Source organism: Coregonus lavaretus (genome assembly GCF_964263955.1).
Source record: "Coregonus lavaretus genome assembly, chromosome: 5".
NCBI classification, from domain to species: domain Eukaryota; kingdom Metazoa; phylum Chordata; class Actinopteri; order Salmoniformes; family Salmonidae; genus Coregonus; species Coregonus lavaretus.
In genome coordinates, this window is record NC_139992.1 from 24,359,107 (window position 1) to 24,379,507 (window position 20,401).

The window sequence follows — 20,401 nt, forward strand, 5'->3', positions numbered from 1 at the left end:
AATGTTTACTGATAATTTTTTATTGTTTATTTCACTTTTGTTTATTATCCATTTCACTTGCTTTGGCAATGTAAACATATGTTTCCCATGCCAATAAAGCCCTTTGAATTGAATTGAGAGAGCGACAGCGCTTTACCCTGCCCTAAAGTAGACGTGTGATATTTACAAAACACACCATCTTGGATAGAGTGGTGTTGTATGGATGACAGTAAGATCACACAGGGCCATCTGCCATGTACGGTGGGGATTGCTCATGGAGAGAGAGATGGAGGGAGGGTGAGAGAGAAAGAAAGGTGGAGGGTGGCCTTTTCCTCTTCTCCACAGATTCCACAACTCCATCTGTGCGGTCTTTATAGGCCCATACATCCCTGTACAGCCACCATTTAGATCCCATTTAAAAGCCCTGCTTTAGCTATCGATTTATCTGGGCTTTACAGTCACAGTACACAGCTCCATGGGGAATACCACACACACACACAAATATCCATTTATAAATGCAGTACAACACACGCCTTTCTGATATTGTAGGCAATCCCCTTGTCCATTTTTCCTAAAGCACTGCAATGCTATAATACTAAGAAACCAAATACCACTATTCATCTGTATCAAATAATTGCATCTCAACTCACTATAATATGACAATTTCAACAGTTCTGGGAAAGTGCATGTCACAGGAAAAGTATTCAGAAGTTATTGTTTTTATTGTCATTATTTTCTTTCTCAAAGGACCACTACATCTATCTCATGACAAAAGCCTAATGACTGCCATGTCCAGCACTTTCATTATCAAAGTGGAGGGAATAGCGCTCTCTTCAAGCAAAAGGAGGGCTATCAAGGTTTTTTTCTGGATCAAAAAGGGGCTTAGGTGGTGGGCGTGATAGGGGCGTGTCTGGGGGGGGAGGGGTGTAGAGGACCCTTATCTTGGCGGTGTAGAGAAATGTTATATTTAAGCCAATTTCCTGCAATCCAACACATTTTTCCATGGTCTAAGGCACTGCATCGCAGTGCTAACTGTGCCACTAGAGATCCTGGTTCGAATCCAGGCTCTGTCGCGACCGGGAGACTCATGGGCGGCGCACAATTGGCCCAGCGTCGTCCAGGGTAGGGGAGGGAATGGCCGGCAGGGATGTAGCTCAGTTGATAGAGCATGGCGTTTGTAACACCAGGGTTGTGGGTTCGATTCGCACGGGGGGCCAGTATAAAAAATATAAAAAATAAAATAGATATGTATTCACTAACTGTAAGTCGCTCTGGATAAGAGCGTCTGCTAAATGACTAAAATGTAAATGTAATGCTGCAGCAAAATTCTGTAATTCTATGCATTTTGCCATGACTAATGCTGTGTTATTTTGCTCAAACATAACTAACTCTGTCTAGCTTTTATTTTGGTGATTGTTAGTTCTCAAAGATTATATTATTGAAAAATATATAGATCCATTATCTTTCCTACATAATTTAAATCTGGTTTTAGTCAATTAAGTTTACACTGAAAGCGTTTTTCCATCCCGAAAAATCTATTTAAAAGACAAACTATATACACATTGTTTGGACTTAGGCGTCCCGAACGAACGCTTTAGGCAGCCCGGCCAAGGAATTCAATGGCATAAAAATCCCTGCTAGCATTTCTGTTCCCAATAGGAAATATGAATGTTGTGGTGGAGATATGGTACACTACATATACAAAAGTATATGAACACCCCTTCAAATGAGTGGATTCGGATATTTCAGCCACACCCGTAAAAACGAGCACACCGCCATGCAATCTCCATAGACAAACATAGGCAGTAGAATGGCCTTATTGAAGAGCTCAGGGAATTTCAACGTGGCACTGTCATGATGCCACCTTTGTGGCATCATGACAGTCAGTTTGTCAAATTTCTGCCCTGCTAGAGCTGCCCCGGTCAACTGTAAGTGCTGTTATTGTGTAAAGGAAACATCTAGGAGCTACAACAGCTCAGCCGTGAAGTGGTAGGCCACACAAGCTCACAGAACGGGACTGCCGAGTGCTGAAGCGCGTAAAAATAGTCAGTCCTTGGTTGCAACACTCACTACCGAGTTCCAAACTGCCTCTGGAAGCAACGTCAGCACAATAACTGTTTGTCGGGAGCTTCATGAAATGGTTTTCCATGGACGAGCAGCCGCACACAAGCCTAAGATCACCACGTGCAATGCCAAGTGTCGGCTGGAGTGGTGTAAAGCTCGCCGCCATTGGACTCTGGAGCAGTGGAAACGCGTTCTCGGGAGTGATGAATCTCGCTTCACCATCTGGCAGTCTGACGGACTAATCTGGGTTTAGCGGATGCCAGGAGAACCCTACCTGCCCCAATGCATAGTGCCACCTGTAAAGTTAGGTGGAGGAGGAATTATAGTCTGGGGCTGTTTTTCATGGTTCGGGCTAGGCCCCTTAGTTCCAGTGAAAGGAAATCTTAGTGCTACAGCATACAATTACATTTTACACGATTCTGTGCTTCCAACTTTGTGGCAACAGTTTGGGGAAGGCCCTTTCCTGTTTCAGCATGACAATGCCCCTGTGCACAAAGCAAGGTCCATACAGAAATGGTCGAGATCGGTGTGGAAGAACTTGACTGGCCTGCACAGAGCTCTGACCTCAACCCCATCGAACACCTTTGGCTCAGTTGGTAGAGCATGGCGTTTGCAACGCCAGGGTTGTGGGTTCGATTCCCACGGGGGACCAGTATGAAAATGTATGCACTCACTAACTGTAAGTCGCTCTGGATAAGAGCGTCTGCTAAATGACTAAAATGTAAATGTAATGAATTGGAACGCCAACTGCGAGCCAGGCCTAATCGTCCAACATCAGCGCCCGACCTCACTAATACGCTTGTGGCTGAATGGAAGCAAGTCCCCACAGCAATGTTCTAACATCTAGTGGAAAGCCTTCCCAGAAGAGTGGAGGCTGTTATAGCAGCAAAGGGGGGACCAACACCTATTAATGCCCATGATTTTGGAATGAGATGTTCGACAAGCAGGTGTCCACATATATTTGGTCATGTAGTGTATATGGTGGGAATCTAAACATTGAAGAGGGTTCTATTTCTAGGGACAAAGGCTGAGTGACATGACAATTACACACAATATCCCCTCTGCATTTAGTTTGTGTTCACATTTAAATCAGATCATTTTCAAGACCCAGTGACATGACTGGCAGTTGGCCTAGTGGTTAGAGTGTTGGGCCAGTAACCGAAAGATCACTGGTTCAAAACACCTGAGCCGACAAGGTGAAAAATATTACGACGTGCCCTTGAGCATAATTGCTTATCTAAGTCGCTCTGGATAAGAGCCTCTGCTGATTATAGGGCACTGACCTGGCTAGTGGCTAGCTACACTACATGTCCAAGTAGACACATTATAGGGCAGGGATGTATCCAGGGACGATACATGACATTGGTTAAACAATTCGTGACACACAAGGAGTAACTAAAAGTGGTTGATGATGCGTCTCGCTAGATTTTACAACATTTTGCAACAGTGCGACACAAATAGCCATCCTCCCTCCTTGGGATGAAAACATTGTTGTTGATGACAGTTGGCCTTTGTTCTATAGAGATATGATTGGTGCTCACAACCACAAAGCAATCAGACGGCCGCCGTATAGCTATGAGCTCTCCTCATTTGGGAGTGTATGGCAGGCAGCATACTCTCTGAATGACAATTATGTGGGAACAAAAGGCACATTGGGAGACAAAAGCAAGGTTTAGAGCGAATGGGCTTGCCTCATGCCGCAGTAAGTGTTCTGACTAAGTGGCGTTCAGAAAGGGATGATACAAGGTAATTATCTAGAAGAATGGATGGATGGGGGAAACGGTCTCAGGTTGGCTGTCTGTCGGTCCCCACTCAGCATCGCAGAAAGAGCATCTGAACTATTAGACACATCTCTGTCTCCTAGTTCTCCCTTTCACACAGAGAAGACCGTGACATAGGGACAGACAAAAGACAAAGATAAGGACACATACACACACACAGATAGATTCATCCACCCCCAAGCCCCTTCTCCCACTCACCTCTCTGATCTTGTCTCGTTTTTCCTTGACGTCGGGATCCCCGGAGTCTCCATCATTGACCCCCACCACCTTGGGCATGGGGACAGGGGGTAGGGGCTTGGGCACCTCCTTCTTCTTCTTCAGGTCCTCCACCACCTTGCTCTTTTCCGTCTGGATCTCAGCCCGCAGCTCGTCCCGGGACTTCCTCAGCTTCTCCTTGGCCTCCTGCAGCGCACGCTCGTGGTCCGCACGGATCTTATCCCGCAGGCTCTCCTCCTCCTCCCTAAAGGGGCACAACAGGAAGTCAGCACCCAGGTTACAACACAACCAGGAAGTCAGCACACGGTTACAACATAACCAGAAAGTGAATAACCTCAGACAGGCACCTAACAGGTACAGAAGGAAGTGGGCACCAAACAGTAAGATTCAAACATTAACAAAGTAAGTAAAGATTTAGGCTACATGGTCAAGGCTTATGATATATTCCCTGGAGCGATGTACTGTAGAAAAGCAAACACACAAAAGGATCAAAAAGGAGACATTTTATTATCAACACTTTGCCTGCAAGGCCTACTTCAAGACAAAGAAGCAGCTGCAACCGAGACAAATGTTCCTCTTTCAATCCTGTTCTCTTGCTGTTCTATAATATACCATTGTTGGAGACTATAAAACACATCTACTGATACTCCAGTTCTCAACAGGGACGTTCTACAGCGGTTCGGAAAGTATTCAAACATTTTTCCACATTTTGTTACATTTCAGCCATATTCTAAAATAGATACAATTATTAGAAATTTTGCAAATTTATAAAACATTTAATAACAGAAATACCTTATTTAGATAACTATTCATACCCTTTGCTATGAGACTCGAAATTGAGCTCAGGTGCATCCTGTTTCCATTGCTCATTCTTGAGATGTTTCTCCAACTTCATTGGAGTCCATCTGTGGTAATTTCAATTGATTGGACATGATTTGGAAAAACACACCTGTCTATATAAGGTCCCACAGTTGACAGTGCATGTCAGAGCAAAACCCAAGCCATGAGGTCAAGGAATTTTCCGTAGAGCTCCGAGACAGGATTGTGTCGAGACAGATCTGGGGAAGGGTACCAAAAAATGTCTGCAGCATTGAAGGTCTCAAAGAACAATGGCCTCCATCATTCTTAAATGGAAGAAGTTTAGAACCACCAAGATTCTTCCTAGAGCTGGCCGCCCGGCCAAATTGAGCAATCGGGGGAGAAGGGCCTTGGTCAGGGAAGTGACCAAGAACCCGATGGTCACTCTGACAGAGCTCCAGATCTCCTCTTTGGAGATGGGAGAACCTTCCAGAAGGACAACCATCTCTGCAGCACTCCACCAATCAGGCCTTTATTGTAGAGTGGCCAGACGGAAGCCACTCCTCAGTAAAAGGCACATGACAGCCCGCTTGGAGTTTGCCAAAAACTCTAAAGGACTATCAGACCATGAGAAATAAGATTCTCTGGTCTGATGAAACCAAGATTGAACTCTTTGGCCTGAATGCCAAGCATCACGTCTGGAGGAAACCTGGCACCATCCCTACGGTGAAGCATGGTGGTGGCAGCATCATGCTGTGGGGATGTTTTTCTGCGGCAGGGACCGGGAGACTAGTCAGGATCAAGGGAAATATGAACAGAGCAAAGTACAGAGAGATCCTTGATGAAAACCTGCTCTAGAGCGCTCAGGATCTCAGACTGGGGCGAAGGTTCACCTTCCAACAGGACAATGACCCTAAGCACACAGCCAAGAAAACGCAGGAGTGGCTTCGGGACAAGTCTGAATCTCCTTGAGTGGCCCAGCCAGAGCCCGGACTTGAACCCGATCAAACATCTCTGGAGAGACCTGAAAATAGCTGTACAGCGACGCTCCCCATACAACCTGAAAGAGCTTGAGAGGATCTGCAGATAAGATCTGCAGAGAAGAATGGGAGAAACTCCCCAAATACAGGTGTGCCAAGCTTGTAGCGTCATACCCAAGAAGACTCAAGGCTGTAATCGCTGCCAAAAGTGCTTCAACAAAGTACTGAGTAAAGGGTCTGAATAGTTATGTAAATGTGATATCTGTTTTAAAGAAATTATACATTAGCAAAAATTTATAAAAACCTGTTTTAGCTTTGTCATTAATAATATAATAATAATAATAATATGCCATTTAGCAGACGCTTTTATCCAAAGCGACGTACAGTCATGTGTGCATACATTTTTACATATGGGTGGTCCCGGGGATCGAACCCACTACCCTGGCGTTACAAGCGCCATGCTCTACCAATTGAGCTACAGAGGACCACATTATGGGATATTGTGTGTAGATTTATGAGGGGAAAAAACTATTTCATCCATTTTATAATAAGGCTGTGGAAAAAGTCAAGGGGTCTGAATACTTTCCGAATGCACTGTATATTAATTCTCAAATCAAAAGTGGTGCAGTCAGAAAGTGATTGAAATCATATAGAATGACCCAACAACAAGAGGTAGGAGACCGCTTTCTAAAACAAAAGATTAAAGAGATGTGAAACATTGTCGTTCCACTCTGTGCGAGGGGACAAGATGTCTAATGTGTGTGTGTGGACTCAGCTGTAGGGGCCCTGGAGACGCAGGCTGAGAACCTGAGGGCTGAACCCTGACTGAGAGCAGGGGACGTGTGAGAGAGAGAGGGAGAGAACAGAACCCTAAAAGCCATCCGTGAGTCAGTGTGCATTTTAGCAGCTGCAATACACAGTACAACCTGACCCCACGGCAGGCAGGCGGGGGGGGGGGGAGAGAGCGAGAGAGAATAACAGGCCCAGGGGTACAGTGAAAAAAATATAAAAAGGACAGGGGAAAGAGAAAAGGGGAGCGAGAGAGATTACAGAGAGCTAAAAAAAAAAGGGTCAGGTGGATACTGTGACGACATCTGCCATTACGGCTCACTTCACCCAAGATGAGCCCTTAGGCCGGCAGAGAATAGACAGCTGCACAACGAAGAGCTAAAGGAAAGGATGGGAGAGGAGAATGAAAGAGACCATGTGGGGAAGGGGGGTCAGGGATCACCTACTGTAGCACAGACATGAGGCATTTCACCGCAGCCACTAACTCACCAAGACGGACAGGCATTTTATACTAATTACCCTTCTTTAAGAGTAAACTGGCTCCCAGCATAGACACAGTGAACGTCTGTTGTATTTCATAACCATACGGTTCCCTAATGTGAGCCTATCCACTCTCCAGGACCAAAATAACAGCTCCACACTACTTACATAATGCTGGCCTAAAAACATTCATACATATTCATGTCGATGTGTGTGTCTATCTGCAGACTTTAATTGATAGGAAATGTGTTTACACTGTGATGAGGTGTGTGTGTGTGTTTAGAACTGACTCAGTCCAGATAAAGACGCACTGTACTGGCAGTTCTAACCCACCGGAGGGCTGGGGTCCTATGCATTTATGAGTATGTCCTCGCAAACATGCATTCACATATGATATTTATGTGATATAAATGTTCGCTGACTGACTATTGCGGTCATGAGGGTTTACGTTAGGACAATGTGGCCATGGACAACATGACCGAGAAGATATTCATTTACTGGCCATTTGAGAAACTTACCAGACCCATATGCATTGGGTTTGTAACCCATTAGGGTGTTCACCTACAGTGCTCAGAATGACAGAAATCACATTTAGATTATGGTAATTCATCTTAACAGAACATGTAGTGAAGTAGCCAATAACATTTAATTTTCAAACATTTGCCAAAATGCAATTCGTGGGAAAACACCATTCTAAATAGCGCACCTGATGAGAAGGGTTCCATATGTGACAGAGATGAAAATCTCCATTCGAAACTTAGAGGTGGAATCTAAAGACGCAACAACTAGGATAACATGCTAATATGACTAGGTTTGTGCTTTTGGCTTCTGGACAACGAAAGAAAGTTGATAAGAAAACCAATAGAACAGGAGAGAAATGCTGGTTTCAATGGCATATGAGGAAGTCTTTATAAAATAATTGCATCCATGTTTCTATGGTCGGATTTTACCTAGGCTACGTACATGTAAAATTACGTATGTTTTCAAAATGCATACTGCCTTCAGCTCACATTGCAAAGTGGTGGGTGACTTTAATGGCGAAAGAGAGGCGGGCTTCAATTACCAGGTGAGAAATAAAATAAATAAAAACAGTAGCTCTTTTTAAATCGTGGCCATCAAAATAGTTAACACGCGATTGGTTAGAATTGTTGCGCAATGACTGAGCTTATAAAAGCACGTTTCCCTCCAGCAGCAACGAGTTGAGGAGCTGCAGCAGCTCTATTGCGTTCTGACAAGTGATATTCCGCTCAAAATATGCTCTGCACGCGTGATAAGACAAATGATGACTAACTAAAAAAATACACACGCACCAATTTAATTCCACTAAATTTAGCAACTTAACTTAAAAACCGATAAGCATGATGGTCTCATATATTTCCATCGACTGATATTTCCATCAATGAATAAAAAGCATTATTTTGCAATGGGATTGTTTTTTCTCCCGGTCAATTTGGCCGGCAACAATTTGATTAAATCGGCTTTTCAGTTTTACCGGCAAAGGGAAACCCTGTGCGTGTGTGTGTGGCACGGCAGGCAGCGTGAAATGAGAGGGTGTTTTCAGCCCCCACAGTGCTCGAATGGCTTCCGAGGTGGACCTGTGAGAGGGAAAGGCCAGGATGACGACAGGAAACATTACTACACGGCACCGGGCCTAATGGGCACACAAATACTTGTGGTAATGGATTCACCCATTAATCTGCCTGAACCTAGCCTTTTCTTGTGCTCACTCCCTCTCCCTCTCTCTCATCACTCGCTCTCTCCTCCTCGGAGCCATTGTGAGTCGCTCTAGCGTCACAGTGATTTCATGCGAGGCTCATAATGTCAAACACTCAATTAAGAGCATGTCAACATCTGCCTGACTCAATTATCTTGACAAAGACGTGAGCCCAGGCCCGAGCAATCAAGCACCCTGCCTAACTTTCCTGTTTCCTTCATCAGACCAGAGCAATCGAATCCACCTTACTGATTAATGCCTCCAGTCATAATCATGTCCTGCTTTCATTAGCCTCTTCCAAAGGCATTTGATCATATTTTTTTACAATTATTCCTGCACAATGACATAATGTACAATTGAACATTAATTCATCCTACAGGAATTTTTGAATTTTTTATTTGCCCATTCAGCCACTTTTAACCTCACCCCAATTTCCCATATACCCTCTCCCCCACAACCCCACCCTCCCTCCCATCTCTTTCCTACGGATGGAAAAAGAGAGAACAAATCATACCAAGCAAGTCATGAACATAAATAATAACACAAGAAACCAAGCAAAAACAAACAAAACAAATAATTATAATAAAATAGAAGTACAATTATTCAAACATTGGTATTAAATAGGTTGTTGAAGTACACTTATTGGTCTACATTTAGCGGTACATTTCAATTAATTTCGGGTTCAAGTCCGAGCTCTGGCTGTGCCACTCACGGACATTCAGAGACTTGTCCCGAAGCCACTCCTGCGTTGTCTTGGCTATGTGCTTAGGGTCGTTGTCCTGTTCGAAGGTGAACCTTCGCCCCAGTCTGAGGTCCTGAGCGCTGTGGAGCAGGTTTTCATCAAGGATCTCTCTGTACTTTGCTCTGTTCATCTTTCCCTTGATCCTGACTAGTCTCCCGGTCCCTGCCGCAGAAAAACATCCCCACAGCATGATGCTGCCACCACCATGCTTCACCATAGGGATGGTGCCAGGTTTCCTCCAGACATGACGCATGGCATTCAGGGCAAAGAGTTCAATCTTGGTTTCATCAGACCAGAGAATCTTCTTTCTCATGGTCTGAGAGTCCTTTAGGTGCCTTTTGGCAAACTCCAAGCGAGCTGTCATGTGCCTTTTACTGAGGAGTGGCTTCCGTCGGGTCTTGATGGTTCTAAACTTCTTCCATTTAAGAATGATGGAGGCCATTGTTCTTGGAGACCTTCAATGCTGCAGACATTTTTTGGTACCCTTCCCCAGATCTGTAGCTCAACATAATCCTGTCTCGGAGCCCTACGGACAATTCCTTCGACCTCATGGCTTGGTTTTTGTTCTGACATGCACTGTCAACTGTGGGACCTTATATAGACAGGTGTATGCCTTTCTAAATCATGTCCAATCAATTGAATTTACCACAGGTGGACTCCAATCAAGTTGTAGAAACATCTCAAGGATGATCAATGGAAACAGGATGCACCTGAGCTCAATTTTGAGTCTCATAGCAAAGGGTCTGAATACTTACACCACCAATCAAAAGTTTGGACACACCTACTCATTCAAGGGTTTTTCTTTATTTTTTACATTGAAGAATAATAGTGAAGATATCAAAACTATGAAATAACACATATGGAATCATGTAGTAACCAAAAAAGGTGTTAAACAAATCAAAATATATTTTATATGTGAGATTCGTCAAATAGCCACCCTTTGCACACTCAAAGGATGGACAAATATTATTTATCTTTCGTTTTAATATGTTAAAATTATGTATACAGCATCTTATGTACATACATGGACATTTTAAAGGGCCATATTTTTTCAAATAAAACAATGGCCAGTTTGGGTCGCAGTTGCACTTAACAACAAAAATGCTATGATTGGCCCACGAATTCATTGTGTTTTTGTAATTCCAGGGAGTAGGGCTGTGGCGTTCACGAAATTTCGTCAGCCGGTGATAGTCAAGCAAATAACTGTTGGTCTCATGGTAATTGACCGTTAATTAACATAAAACACATTTAGCATCTCCTGGCTTCCACACCTAGCCTACAAGCCACTGATGCAGACCTTTGGAACATCTACATTCAAAAAAGTATAATAAATAATTATAATATAGCCTACACCTTTACAATACATTTTACATTTTAAATCCATTATTTATTTTTGGACAGGTCTAAAGAAGCATGATATGAAGAAAAAGTAGTCTATTTCAGAAGAACAGAATAGCATACTCTGAGTTGTCCTTATGTTAGTCCTGATCTGACTATGCCAAATGGCTATAGGCTACACTAGTTTATTTAGCAGACAAGATTTGCTTAGAATTCCGTGGGATTATTTTATAGTATGAAGAACACAATTGAACAAAACTGAATAAAATACAAAGGATATTTTCTCCAAACGATTTGAGGGAGCGCGCACATGCGGCTATTCTGTGTTGAGCGGTTAACAAATAAATAGGTATTCATATATGCTTAATTTAGAGTTATTAGTGTAACTTCAGTTGTTCTACAAACGTTGGGCTATATGTTTTGATTTTTTATATATTGTAAGGCTGCATGATGCGACTAATGATGATTAGAAAAAGTGGTTTGAAAAGGCATGAGCTCTGCTTTGTTATTTGCGCAGGCTGTACACACTTCATCAGTCTCTCATTCACAATTTGACAAGCACTTGATAATGCATCGAATTTCACGGCGGCAGCCCCTTTGTGTGGCCATAATGCACCCTAAAAAAATCCATGCCTTTTGCAGCCAGTGGCCATTGTGCCCTTCTCCCTCAGTGCTGCACGCTCGGAAGCAGCTCTCACTCACATGGCTCTCCATCACGTGATCGGGTCTTTCTCACAGGCTATAAGTGAAGGTCGACACGTCCTTATCCAATTCCGAGGTCCATATTGAAGATATTGGAAGAACTGTCCACATTTACTTTTCGTCAACCAACAAGATTAGCAGGCCTAACGAACAGCAAAAGCACTAGCGTATGTCTATCTACTATCCCCCCTAGTACAAAAGATGACCTATTCGATTATATGCAATAAATAAATATTCCAAACATAGTCTGGGACAGTAGTGGGATGCGACAGATCCCAAATTAATACAACTACTAGCATCAAAAAACCTTTTTTTATGCAATGTGGCTGACGCAACAGATCAGAGCGTTTAGCTTAAAATGTTGATAAACTATTAGGCTATTTCTTCACATTATAAACGCAGCAATGCGCACATGGCAGTAGGCTATAAGCACGTATGTTCCATTAGCGGGAAAACCCCATAATCAAAAGCGGATTAATGTGCTTAATTTTAAGAAGTTATTTGGCCACTTTAGTTGTGATACAAACCTTATCAAAACATATAGGCCTATGGGCTAGGCTACATGAGATGTGTGACTATGATTCGAAAAAGTCGCAAAAAAAAGGATTTGTTTCTTATGCTGGGCATCATTTACAAGTGATAATATATAATTCACAAGTGATAGGCTAATATTGTCACCCATCAGACTATTCTTGATTTCATCTTGTCTTTACATATACTAAATAATATATGTGTGAAATTTGTTTTGATTTAGAATGGACCATTATCATGCAACTGTATCGAAACAGGGGCAGCGGGAAAGAATACATGTCATCTATGCACTTAAATAGCGAATGGAGTCTTTCTTGGTAAGTCTCTAAGAGCTTTGCACACCTGGATTGTACAATATTTTTTAAAGATTTAAGTAAAAACTATTACTATGCCACTCAGGAACATTCAATGTCGTCTTGGTAAGCAACTCCATTGTATATTTGGCCTTGTGTTTTAGCTTATTGACTTGATGGAAGGTGAATTCGTCTCCCAGTGTCTGTTGGAAACAGACTGAAGCAGGTTTTCCTATAGGATTTTACCTGTGCTAAGCTCTATTCCATTTATTTTTATCAACAAAAAAAAACTCCCTTGTCCTTGCCGATGACAAGCATACCCATAACATGATGCAGCCACCACCATGCTTGAAAATGTGAAGAGTGGTACTCAGTGATGTGTTGGCCCCAAACATAGAGCTAATTTCATTGCCACATTTTCTGCAGTTTTAGTTTAGTGCCTTATTGCAAACAGGATGCATGTTTTGGAATATAACGTTGCGGATAAAGTTCAGAATGACAATTTTAATGTGTACAACATCTAAAGACCTGAATCACTTTACTGAGAGCTTTGCTGTTTCTAAAATGACATTTGTTCATGTTTTTTTACTAAGTTTCTCAAAAACCTGAAATCACAAAAAAGGTGTCTGGACCCTTCGATAACATGCCATTTACATAAAAACTTGAGATTTTTTTGTAAAAAATAAAAAACGTATCCTTTAACTATTGAAACACTGACTGGCATAATGGAGGCAGTGTAGCCATGGTTACGCTAGAACATTTGCAGCAGGTCTACGAGAGTCTGTCAAGTCTGCACCACAATGTAATTACCTAATTGTCTAATAATGTTGGGGAAATGAGAGGGCAGTGTCTTTCAAACTATGTCTAGCCTATTGGCTGATATAGACCAATAATATCAGTAGCCTAATATAAATGGACCACGTGAGAATCTCTTGTATTTTGTAACTATTTCTTAGGCAATTTTTGAAATTTTTATTATTGTCTAGAACATATCCATCCGTCTATATTGTCATGATAAAGTATAATGGCCCAAATTATTCAACTCATTCCTTCATATTACCATCAGGCAACGCGATTGTCTCCTCTCCCTCCTCGACCTGGCATGTGTCTGTGGGAAACAGCTAGCTAGCTACATCACATGCAGGGCCGGTTCCAGGCATAAGCGACCGATAGGGGGGCCCGATAAAATAAAAATAAAATGTTTTTGGAACTCAGTTGGGATCTCAACTTACTATTGAGAGTAAGAATAGCAGAATACACCATGTGCAATTTTGAAATTTGGTTGTGCACAAGCAGTTTTTCTCATCAGTCACTGACAGTCACTCAATTAGCCATATCAGTGAACATGTTTTAGATTGGCAAAATAGTCTAGCCACCTATCTAAACTTGTAGTAATTATAGTCGAATACCGACCGGGCTCGGATATCATATTAACTTGGCTTAAGTCAATACAAAATCTGAAGAATTGCAGGAAATTGGTTTCAAAACAGAAAACATTTCTCTCCACCCCCTGGCAAAATGTGTAGAATTACAGAAAACTTGCTTTAAAAATGCAGCAGTTATTATCTCAATATCAAATAATTTCTGGGAAACCATTAAGTACCTTACTGTCAATGTTTTCAATTAAAATAGTCAAAAACAAACAAAAATAGCTTCTTAGCAGAGAGCAATTTCTCAAGCAAGAATTTCACTAGGACTGTCTTAGAGTGGTCTGAGTGGGGAAAATTAGCTGTTATTGGCAGATAAGAAAGAGGGTTCCGAAAACTTTGGTCTATTAACTAATTTACCACATGGTGATGTCACCATGGAATGTCAAAACTCCATCCCACCAAAACAGGCTGAAATTTCAGTTGGTCTTTTCAAATAGCTGTTACACTATAAGGACATTATCATCATGTTCACAATTTCACAATATTATTCCAACCTCCGTGTGGAAATATGTATAAAAGACAAACAAATCACGTTTTTGACTGCACTGGGCCTTTAAAACTAAAAAAAATTCCTATGCACCATGGCAAAATGTGTAGAATTGCAGGAAATGAACTTTAAAACTAAAATCTCTCTCCACCTTCAAGAGGGGGGCCAATTAAATGTTTTGCCACGAGGTGGGGGGCCCCCCAACCAAATCTTGCTTAGGGCCTCCAAAAGGCCAGAGCCGGCCGTGTTCGCATGCTGATATTGATTTTGGTATTATTGTGTGTAGCTACGTTTACTAGATAGCTACCTAGCTAGTCAGCCAGCCCAGAGAGAAAGCATTGCATTGTGGGTTTTGTAGTCGACTTGAGCTGCAACAGATTTCCACAACGATTTTCAGATGTTCGTACCAACCTTATTATAAAAAAAATAAAAATGTCTTCACAAAAAATAGTTCTCACAGTGTTAACTCCTGTTAACAATGTGAATCATAGGAATTAGTGGTTTTGGGTGGATTATTCCTTTAAGAATGCTGTGGACAAAACAGTATCTAACATAAGTGTGTCCCTGACTCCATACCTTTGTGCCAAGTAGTTTGTGTCCCCAATCCCCACATCCGTAAACCTGGCACACGCACACACAAACCCCAGCATCCCTAATAACTGACCCTCTCCTACTTTCTGCCATCATCCCACAGCTCTCTGTTTGGTCGAGTTCCATCCTTCCATCTGTGTGGGTCCTGATGACATCAGTCCAGATGGACAGTGGGTTTGGAGTTACTCATCTCCAGACCTGGACCAGGCATATGCTCTTTAAACGAGGATTAGGGAGGAATGGGTAAGCCTTCGCTTTTTTCCCCCTCAATGTTCCTCCTGACTATTTACAAGGTAGCGGAAAGGGAATTAACAGGGCTTTAAGGCGCAGCAGCATGCTGGGTTAGCTAGCTAGCTAGCGTTGACAGCACCAGCAAGCAACACAGAGAGAGAGGGGGAGGTACAGAGAGTGTGTGAGTGAAAGAGGATTTTCAAATGTAGAGATGCTGTTTTGGGGGTTGACGTGAATAATGTAATGCCATGAAACACTTCCCCTGCACACAGGTGTGTCTCACCCATGGAAATTACTTCATCCATTGCACTTCCGCTCCATAGAATGAATTACATCTGGCGGCTCGGAGGATATGATGGCTGATTCACAGCATCTTTTCCTCTCTCATTGCGCCGGGGTCTTCACAGTGCAGCCATCTTCGCTGGTTTAGGATCCTGTTTATTTTGAGAATCAGTTATTTGCTCTGGAAATCACGCCCGCGCTCCGATCATTTGGAATCGTTTTCCTGTTTTTGCTTTGTCATTATGGGGTATTGTGTTTAGATTGATGAGGAGAAAAAAACATTTAAATCGATATAACATTAGAAAATATGTAAAAAGTTAAGGGGTCTGAATACTTTCCGAATGCACTGTATACCAGCCTCCACTCTTCTGGGAAAGCTTTCCACTAGATGTTGGAACATTGCTGCAGGGACTTGCTTCCATTGAGCCACAAGAGCATTAGTGAGGTCAGGGACTGATGTTGGGCGATTAGGCCTGGCTTCCAATTCATCACGAAGGTGTTCGATGGGGTTGAGGTCAGTGCTCTGTGCAGGCCAGTCAAGTTCTTCCACACCAATCTCGACAAACCATTTCTATATGGACCTCTCTTTGTGCACGGGAGCATTGTCATGCTGAAACAGGAAAGGGCCTTTCTCAAACTGTTGCCACAACTTTGGAAGCACAGAATCATCTAGAATGGCATTGTATGCTGTAGCACTAAGATTTCCCTTCACTGGAACTAAGGGGCCTAGCCTGAACCATGAAAAACAGCCCCAGTCTATAATTCCTCCTCCACCAAACTTTACAGTTGGCACAATGCATTCGGGCAGGTAGTGTTCTCCTGGCATTCGCCAAACCCAGATTCGTCGGTCAGTCTGCCAGATGGTGAAGCGTGATTCATCACTCCATAGAACGCGTGTCTACCGTTTGAGTCCAATGGCGGAGAGCTTTACACCACTCCAGCAGACGCTTGGCATTGCGCATGGTGATTTTAGGCTTGTGTGTCGCTGCTCGGCCACGGAAACCCATTTCGTGAAGCTCCCGACGAACAGTAGCAGTGTCACTGCTTCCAGAGGCAGTTTGGAAGTCGGTAGTGAGTGTTGCAACCGAGGACAGATTATTCTTACGCGCTACGCGCTTCAGCACTCGGCAGTCCCGTTCTGTGAGATTGTGTGGCCTACCACTTCGCGGCTGAGCCGCTGTTGCTCCTAGACGTTTCCACTTCACAATAACAGCACTTACAGTTGACCGTTGCAGGTCTAGGAGGGCAGATATTTGACAAACTGACATGTTGGAAATGTGGCATCCTATGACTGTGAAATGTTGAAGGTCACAGCTCTTTAGTAAGGACATTCTACTGCCAATGTTTGTCTATGGAGATCGCATGGCTGTGTGCTCGATTTTATACACTTGTCAGCAACGGGTGTGGCTGAAATAGCCGAATCCACTCATTTGAAGGGATGTCCACATACACTATATATACACAAAAGTATCTCAGTTTGAACTAATTTCCTGAATTGACAGGAGTGTAGACTCCAGCTCCTTTCAAATCAAATCAAATGTTATTGGTCACATAAACGTGTTTAGCAGATGTTATTGCGGGTGTTGCGAAATGCTTGTGCTCCGACAGTGCAGTAATATCTAACAAGTAATATCTAACAATTTCACAACATTTACCCAATACACACAAATCTAAGTAAAGCAATGGAATATATAAATAAATATATGGACGAGCAATGTCAGAGCAGCATAGACTAAGATACAGTAGAATATTATAGAATACAGTATATACATTTGAGATGAGTAATGCAAGATGTGTAAACATTATTAAAGTGACTAGTTTTCCATTTATTAAAGTGGCCAGTGATTTCAAATCTATGTATATAGGCAGCAGCCTCTAATGTGCTAGTGAAGGCTATTTAACAGTCTGATGGCCTTGAGATTGAAAAACAGCTTCTGTCTCTTTCGGTTGGATGGCAGTGATGCCACCCGGCAAAAGCTAAAGTGCTGCACCACCAGCCATGCCGTCACCCCCCTCCCGTCCGTTGTTTTTGAGAAAGCATTGTGTTCCAGTCAGACATGTAAACACAAGCGAGTGTTTCTCTCAAGGAGGCATGTTGTCACCATTAGCGAGCTGGAGCTGCTGTAGACTGACAAACAGATACAAAGTGAGAGACACTCCAACAGGCGCTGACGACTGGTGTCTCACACACTCTGCGCTGCTTAGGCAGGGGCTGGCACCGTGACACTCTGTCGTCCCCTAAGTAATGAGCAGGATCCTGGAGAGTCTTCTTCTCCATTTGTCACAGCCTGTGTGACGGTGCACTGAGTCCAGGATGATCCAAGCCTCATTTACTGTTTCAGCCACGGGCCCTGTGGTTCACTCACAGCGGAGTCTCACTACCGCAGCATGGCGTGTGTGTGTTGTACTAAATTGATCAGCTTTTCAGCCATGTGCTCTGTATTCATGGCTTTTTGCATGGCTTCTAGCGTTTCAGACATGTTTTCCTCTAGGGCTTTGTATAGCCATCAACATCTTTCAAACATGATCTTCATGGCCATTCATTATAGTCTAGTCATAGACATATTTCAGCCATGTATTTCTATGGCTGTCTTTTCTTCTATAGCCAAGAACACCTCTCAGCCATGTTAGGTGATGTTCTCTGGGGCTTTATTGGGGGATGTTCTCTAGGGCTTAATTTGTGTTGCTCCCTCTCAGCCATGTCTGTCTCTACCCCCCTCCTCCTCCTCCTCCTCCTCCTCCTCCTCCTCCTCCTCCTCCTCCTCTTCCTCCTCCGGCAGGCAGATGTGCAGTGTGCTCCCAGTGCTGGAGCTCCGACTTCATTAGCCAGAGCCGCAGGTGGGCTCTGTGATGACATTGAATAACTATGGCTGGCAACCGCACAGCAGCAGTTACAGGCTACAGCACAGTAACATTTAGGATCAGGATGTACCACACGCACTGTTTACGGCTTGAATACAATCTGGGAACGGTCAGAGACACACACACAAACACAAAACCATCTATAGCAAGTCCATAAGAATCCCACATCAAGGGCCATTAAGTTGCCTAACCATTTCATGATGGCAGAAACTGGTAGAGAGAGACCTGAGTCCTGAGTCCCTGCTAAATGACTAAAATGTCAAATAGATAGAGGGAGAGAGGAAACACCAGACAGAGATCGAGACAGAGCTCATGTTTGGCTCCAGAGCCCAAGGAGCCATGAGGAGAGTAGAGACTAGAGAGGGAGCAGATCCTCTCTTTGGGTCATAAGTGAAACACACAAAATACATTATTGGACAGCCAGCAACGCTGACCCCGGTACAGTGTATTCACAAAGCGATATCCCTGCGATGTGACACAGTCTTTCACCATGGATGCAACCAACTTAATGTGAGCTCCCCTCGTGCAGCAACACGTTGCGCTGCCAGCTTTCCAACAGTCTAAGAGGGTGCAGCTGTGCACTACATGAGGAGGAAAAACAGGAGCAGATAAGAGGCAAAACAAGAGGGGAAATGAGACATAGGGAGCTGATCTGATAAAAACACAACAGCATGTTAATAGAGATGGATGGAAACAAAAGCCTTCCCAGTGCTCTGCATGGCGTTCGCAGTTACACCGATTTCACATGATAAAAAACCCTTGAGAGAAGAAGCAGCAGCATAGGCCTTTTAGTAGTAGGCCTAACCATGTATGATGAGATAGTGGTGCCCATGGTGAACGTGAGGTGTTTAGCTAGACAGAGCCAGTGGTTGAGAAACCCAGTTAAGAAGTTCAGTCACACAGTAGCCTCCTACTCAGTGTGATGGGCTGATTGTCAACTGATGTTTCACCAGATCGTCAATCCAATATGTTTTGCTTTATGAGCACCTCTGCACAGAGATGGGAGAGTTGTGTATGTGTGCGCATGTGTATTAGAGTGTCTATGTGGATGTATTATTATTCTTCATGGTTCAGTGCAATGGCTCTCTCAAAATACAAACACAAAAATCTGCAGATGTTTCTAGTCATACGCTGTGTGTCTGACAAGGAGAATGAAGCGAGGAACAGAGGTATGATTCCTGAGATCACACTAATTATGATAAATCAGCAGACTGGGGTGTCAGGCCTAACTATGATCCACAGGTGCTAGCCTGCCATGCTAAATGTAGATGCATAGGAGGGCAAGGCCACAGCTGCTGTATACATGGCAACTATTGTTGGGGGAAAAAAATTTGATCGTTACCTATCAGGATATTTTTTGTACGACATATCGTATTGTTTTGACAATATTGCTGTTTTATTTACAGTGAGGGAAAAAAGTATTTGATCCCCTGCTGATTTTGTACGTTTGCCCACTGACAAAGACATGATCAGTCTATAATTTTAATGGTAGGTTTATTTAACAGTGAGAGACAGAATAACAAAAAAATCCAGAAAAACACATGTAAAAAATGTTATAAATTGATTTGCATTTTAATGAGGGAAATAAGTATTTGACCCCTCTGCAAAACATGACTTAGTACTTGGTGGCAAAACCCTTGTTGGCAATCACAGAGGTCAGACGTTTCTTGTAGTTGGCCACCAGGTTTGCACACATTTCAGGAGGGATATTGTCCCACTCCTCTTTGCAGATCTTCTCCAAGTCATTAAGGTTTCGAGCCTGACGTTTGGCAACTCGAACCTTCAGCTCCCTCCACAGATTTTCTATGGGATTAAGGTCTGGAGACTGGCTAGGCCACTCCAGGACCTTAATGTGCTTCTTCTTGAGCCACTCCTTTGTTGCCTTGGCCGTGTGTTTTGGGTCATTGTCATGCTGGAATACCCATCCACAACCCATTTTCAATGCCCTGGCTGAGGGAAGGAGGTTCTCACCCAAGATTTGACGGTACATGGCCCCATCCATCGTCCCTTTGATGCGGTGAAGTTGTCCTGTCCCCTTAGCAGAAAAACACCCCCAAAGCATAATGTTTCCACCTCCATGTTTGACGGTGGGGATGGTGTTCTTGGGGTCA

At 43.2% G+C, this 20,401-nt stretch overlaps 1 protein-coding gene across 1 annotated transcript in view; it reads right to left on the reverse strand.

The window, feature by feature from the left end:
* LOC311129440 (mannosyl-oligosaccharide 1,2-alpha-mannosidase IB-like) overlaps window positions 1-20,401 on the reverse strand; it is a 101,210-nt gene that overhangs the window by 71,964 nt on the left and 8,845 nt on the right. The window contains exon 4 of the mRNA XM_084161723.1: window positions 4,023-4,284. Within this exon, the coding sequence (XP_084017849.1) occupies window positions 4,023-4,284 (262 nt within the window). The remainder of the gene's footprint in view (window positions 1-4,022; window positions 4,285-20,401) is intronic.